The 6099-nt window shown below is 52.1% G+C and overlaps 1 protein-coding gene across 1 annotated transcript; it reads right to left on the reverse strand.

The window, feature by feature from the left end:
- Positions 1–684: 684 nt before the first annotated feature.
- Isg15 (ISG15 ubiquitin like modifier) lies at positions 685–1656 on the reverse strand. The gene is made up of 2 exons (XM_015501558.2): positions 1513–1656; positions 685–1219 (listed from the first exon to the last, which is right to left on the reverse strand). The coding sequence occupies exons 1-2, from the start codon at positions 1513–1515 to the stop codon at positions 746–748; spliced, it is 477 nt and encodes a 158-aa protein (XP_015357044.1). The 5' UTR covers positions 1516–1656; the 3' UTR covers positions 685–745.
- Positions 1657–6099: the final 4443 nt, after the last annotated feature.

The raw sequence follows: 6099 nt of genomic DNA on the forward strand, positions 1-6099 counted from the left end.
TAGATTGGTACAGGAGAAAAAGACTGAAAGAAGCATTTCCAGAAGAAGGCAGTGAATTGGCCCATCCGGGAAGGTCTGGGACATGCTCTCCTGGTGGACAGGGTGCACCACCAATTCCCGGCCTGCTGCACTTGGCCTCTTCATTAGGCTCTGGAGGATACACATGCCCCCTTCATCTGTCCCCACCTTACTGCAGGCAGGACAAAGCAGGTGGGCAGGTTGCAGCCCCCAGTGCTGTGCAAGAGGCTCCCATGCCCTCCCACCCACAGGTCTAAGGACCCACCCTCACTGCTTCCAGGGCTTTGGGAGGGGCTGATCCCAGGGAGCCACACACTGTGGCCTGTGGAACCTGGCCTGGCCTGACCTGTTCCTCCCTAATTCTGCCCACCCAAATGTGAAAGTGGAGCCATTGTGAGTCTGTGGCTCAGCCTGGCCAGGCAGCCCCAGCAAATGTGTCTCTTTATCATTCTTTAGATATGACCCTTTGACCCCAAGAGGTGTGGAAGTATGTCTCCCTTCAATTTCTGGGAGAAGAGTCACGGTGGAGACCACTAGGCTCTGTGACACCTGGTCCCTTGACTTGTAGCCCGGGCCTGTCGCCCAGGCCTGGTTCTCTCTCAAACCTCGTCCCTCCTAATTCATCAGCAGAGAGAGGGGGAGATCAGGCAGACAGACAGAAGGCAGTTTGTCCTTTACATCATCTTTATTCCTAGCACTTGATTCTGGTTGGGGCTCCTCTCTTCTTCTAGGCCCCACCCCCGCGCAGGCGCAGGTTCAGAAATACAGTACTCTGAGGGGTGAGTCCATACTCCCCCAGCAGCTGCGAATCTTCCATGGGCCTCCCCTCGAAGCTCAGCCAGAACAGATCTTCCTGGATGTGCTCCTGCTGGCAAACCTGCCCCTTGAGCTCCGCCACCTTCTGCGTCAGCCTGATGCTGTAGGGTCTGGTGCGGCCCTTGTCGTTCCTCACCAGGATGCTCAGGGGGCTGTCACAGTTCTGCACCATCAGCAGGACTGTGCTGCCAGAGGCCAAGCCCTGGCTGATGAGAGGGACCCTGTCCTGCAGCACGGAGCCACTGGGCAGGGCCAAGTGCTGCTGGAAGGCAGGCACGCCAGTCTTCTGGAAAATCTGCTGCTTCAGTTCCGACAGCATCGCGGAGTCACTCAGGGACACCTGGTGCTCCTCGCCCCCCAGCATCTTCACCTTCAGGTTCCAGCCCTGCGGGCATCACAGAGGTTGGGCTCCCACGCTGGCCACAGATCCTGGGTGCTGTTCTCTGCTGGCTGCCTCCTCCACCCACTAGGCGCAGGAAGGCCAGTCTCCCACAGCCTCCACGTTCCTCCCATCACCCTCTGTGTCCCCCTGTGGGCCCATCCCCTCTCCTCACACTTGGGAACCCGGCCAAGCTCAGGGCTTGGCAGTGGGTGCTCTGCTGCTGGGAGACCCCAGCAAGGGGAGGGAGGAAAGTGGGCTGGAGTAGCCCAGCTGACCCACTGTGCCATCTGCCTCACCATGGCCGTAGTCTCCAGTGCTTGGTCCACCTCAAGTGCTCAGGAGTTGGCTTCCTCTCCCTCTAGCTGCTCCACGGTCCATTTATGAGTCTAAGCTACACACGTCAGAGGGCGGTGCCTCCCACAGCCCACACCAGTGGCTGGTAGCCTTCAGTTTCGGTTTCCTTTTCCCAGCGCGTGCCCCAGCGTGAGTGAAGAAACAAGACAGAATGACAGAATGACAGGGAGATACTCTGGAGGGCCTGGCTCTCAACGGGACCTGAGGGCCAGGACCCTGTCCCTGCCTCCCAAGGCTCCACCAGGATGTGCATTCAGAAGCTCGTAAATGTCCAGCACTCAGTCTGCCTACAAGATGCACAAGAGTCATAGTAACATGAACTAATGACTGATAACTTTCACTTTCCATTTACCAGTTTACAAATTAGTTAGCTTGGAAATTTTCACCATGATTAATCTGGAAAAAAATCATAAGATAGGGAAAATCCAAATTACCCAGAGATAACCATTGGTTTAGGACAATATTTGTTCAGATTATTTCTTAGTGAAAGAAATGTATCTTGGGGCTGGGGATGTGGCTCACGCGGTAGCACGCTCACCTGGCGTGCGTGCGGCCCGGGTTCGATCCTCAGCACCACATACAAACAAAGAGGTTGTGTCCGCCAAAAACTGAAAAGTGAATATTAAAAATTAAAAAAAAGAAATGTATCTTATTTTGTACAAAAATAAATTCACGGACACTATCAAAAAAGTTAAAAGACAAAAAAAAAAGAAAAGAAAAGAAAAGAAAGTTAAAAGACAACCCATAGTCTGGGATGAAATGTTTCAAATCATTTATCTAAGAGTCCACTATCCAGGATATATAAAGAGCTCTTACAGCTGGGTGTAGTGGTACACAGCTATAATCCCAGTGGCTTGGGAGGCTGAGGCAGGAGGATCACGAGTTCAAAACCCATCTCAGCAATTTAGCCAGGCACTAAGCAACTCAACGAGACCCTGTCTCTAAATAAAATATTAAAAAGGGCTGGGTGGGCATAGTGGCACAGGCCTGTAATCCCAGTGGCTTGGGAGGCTGAGGCAGGAGGACTGCGAGTTCAAAGGTAGCCTCACCAAAAGCAAAGCCCTAAGCAACTCAGTGAGAATTTGTCTCTCTATAAACTGCAAAATGGAGCTGAAAGCCTGGGGCTGGGGCTCAGTGGTAGAGCGCTCGCCTGGCACGCGTGGGGCGCTGCGTTCGATCCTCAGCACCACAGAAAAGTAAAACAGAGATGTTGTGTGCACCGAAAACTGAAAAATGAATATTAAAAAAATTATCTCTCTTTCTCTCTATTTAAAAAAATACAGAGCTGAAGATGTGGCTCAGTGGTTAAGCACCTCTGAGTTCAATCCCTGGTACCCCACCACCAACAAAAAGTGTTCCTACCATGAGGTAGCCTTGATATTGGGACCTACTTATGCATAATGTAACTTTATTCAATGACTATGAAAAGAGTAATTAACTCCATTTTATACATAAATAAACTGAGTCTTTTAAAAAATTTTTATAGTTGTAGATGAACAGCATGCCTTTATTTAATTTATTTCTTTTTTTTTAATGTGGTGCTGAGGATAGAACCCAGTGCCTCACACATGCTAGGCAAATGCTCTGCCCCTGAGCTACAGCCCCAGCCCTAAATCGAGTCTTATTAGGGGGATATGGCTCAGTGGTTAAGTGCCACTGGGTTCAATTCCTGGTAAAACAAACAAACAAACAAAAACAACTCTTACCACACACCAGCAGGACAAACAGCTCAACTCAATCTCCAAGCCAGCAAAAAGGGCTGGTGTGTAGCTCAGTGGCAGAATGCTCACCTAGTCTACATAAGGCCCTGGGCTCCATCCCCAGCAACACACATACACAAACACGTGTGCACACAGACTCACTCATTAATTTTTAGGGAAATGCCAACCACAACCAGTCTGAGCCAGACATGGTGGTGTGCTGGCACCCACCTGTAATCCTAGCTACTCAGGAGGCTAAAGCAGGAGGATTGCAAGTTAGAGGCCAGCATGGAAATTTAGCAAGACCTGTATTAAAATAAAGAGGGGATGTGGGGATATGGCTCAATGGTACAGTGAGCCTGTTACTATCTTGCACCAGCAGGACACCAATAACAGAAGCAGTGATGAGCACTGACAAGCACCTGGAGAACCAGGAGCCCTGGCACTGCTGCTCGGGGTGTGAAAGCCGCAGTGGAGAACAGGCCGGTTGTCCTTCAAAATGTCAGACAATTATCATATAACCCAGCAATTCCATTCCTGAGTATATATCCAAAAGAATTGAACACCAGCATTTTTTACAATTGGTAACAGGTAGAAACAACTCAAATGTCCATCAACAGATAAATGGGCAAGGAAAATGTGGTGTGTGCACACACATGGAGTATTACTCGGCCAGGACAAGGAAGCAGCTTCTGTCACACCACACCACAGTCCTGAATGAAACAAGCCAGACACAAACAGCCACCTGCTGTGAGACTAAGGATATCAAAAGTCCAGAACAAGGCTGCTAGGGTTTGGATCTGGAATGGCCACACATTGACAGCTCAGTCCCCAGCCCATGTCACTACTGGGAGGTGGTAGAATCTTTAGGAGTTGGGCCCTGGTGGGAGGAAGTAGGAGACAGGGCTGCTTTGGAAGGGCCCTGGTACCCTGGCCCCTCCTCTCTCTGCTTCTGCACTACCGTGAGGTGAGCAGCTCTCCCCCATGCCTGCCACGATGTGCTTCCTCAAAGGCTGCAGAGCCCAGGGACCATGGACTGAAACCTCTGAACCCTGAGCCAAAATAAACCTGTCTTCCTTTTAAGTTGACTGGGTCAGGTATTTTGTCACAGTGTTGCAAAGCTGAGGACCACAGGGGGGTCCATAGAGAAGTGGTTTACCCCCCAGTTACTTCTCTTCTCCTGTACTTCTGCCTGTGCCTATGGCCTTCAGCAGCCCTGCAATTCACTTCTCTGTGGCTTGAGCCTCTCCTCCCTCTACAGCCTGCTCACTGCTGTGCCTGCCCCTAGCCATGCAGAGGACACTGTGTGAAGGAGTGGAATCCCTAATACATCTAATTACATCTAATATATCTATCTTTGTTAACCTATACACATGTGCTGGATCTTATGTTCTCAAGATCATTCTGATTTTTACTCAGTGTGAGCGCAAGCACCATCCCGACTGTCTGCCTGAAAGCATAAACCTAAATATTTTATTGACCATCAGTCAGCATTCAGAACCCCCAGGCTCATCCGGTCTGACATGGTGTTCCTGTCATGGCAATGGAGAGCCCTGACAATGTGGCGAGTACTGTCTGCACAGCAGGCACCAGGAGTCTGCTTTGGCTTCTTCCTCTACCTAGTCCTAGCTGGTTCATGCCCATTAAAGAACATTCCTATCTGAGATGTCGATGTGCCTCTGGCGGGTGAGCCTCACCAGGGCTGGCTTGGGTCCTGATGCACAGACTGTGTCCCTGGACTCCAGGGGGGACAGAGCCTTCCTCATGACAGTGCCCGGACCTGGCCTCGCTGAGAGTCTAGAAGCACGAGGGACAGATTCTCCCATCCAATGCAAGTCTGCCGGTGTCAGATCCAGACCCCTCTCCCTGTCTCCCTAGGGGCTGCTCACCACCCGAGGCCACCATTCTGGATGACACCTGGCTGACTCAAGACACCTGACCCTGTGTCCCTTGGTGGCCTTTGGTCACAGCTCAAAGGTCACTCCATGTCTCTGGGCAGATGGGCTGGGCCTTCCCCACAGGCCTCCTGAGGCAGGGGCTACAGGTAGGCTATGGCTGCAGGACTGGAGCACAGAGCTTTCTTTTTAGCCAGTGGACAATGACCAGGGAATGTGTCAGCCAAGACCTGGGTGGTGGGGCTCCCAGGCCGGGCTGATTAAACAGCAGCCAGGAGCTCACCAGACCCTTCACCAGGACCAGGAGGACTGAGCGGTTGCAGCCAGACCAGAGCCCTCCTTTCTCACTGCCCCCTGGGCTGGCACAGCCCCTCCCAGAGGCAGCCCTAGCAACGGGCCTCTTGGGAGAGCAGGATGTAGTACAGGGCAAGAAAGCGATCTCTTTTAACACCATGCAGCAGCCCAGTGGACCCTTCAGAACCACCTGGATTCTGGTTCTTAGTAAAACAGACCTGGGCTGGGGACAGGGCTCTCAGGACAGGGTGGTGATATCTGTAGAGAAACCTGGAGGAGGAGACAGGTCTGTGACCAGGGCTGTTGTTCTAATCTGCGAAAAGCCGTTGGCAGGAGCAGGCACGGGACAGGTCAAACCCACCCGTCCCGTGAAGGAGGAGGAGAAGGAGCTGCAGGTCTGATGGGAGCAGGGGCCTGCAGTATATGACATGACACGAGGTCAGCTGTCTTCCAAATCCAGACCCAGGTACAGACCCAGGACTGTGGGGACGGCCACAGGCAGTCGAGAATCGGGCTAAGGCCAAACCAGGCCCCCTCATGTTCCTGCCACAGAATGACCTGTCTGGCCTCTGGCTCTCAGATACCCAACCGACAGGGGAGTGCTAAGGTGGGGAGGCTACCAGGACAGATTAGCCCCCCC

This window comes from Marmota marmota, unplaced genomic scaffold (assembly GCF_001458135.2).
Source record: "Marmota marmota marmota unplaced genomic scaffold, marMar, whole genome shotgun sequence".
Classification (NCBI taxonomy): domain Eukaryota; kingdom Metazoa; phylum Chordata; class Mammalia; order Rodentia; family Sciuridae; genus Marmota; species Marmota marmota.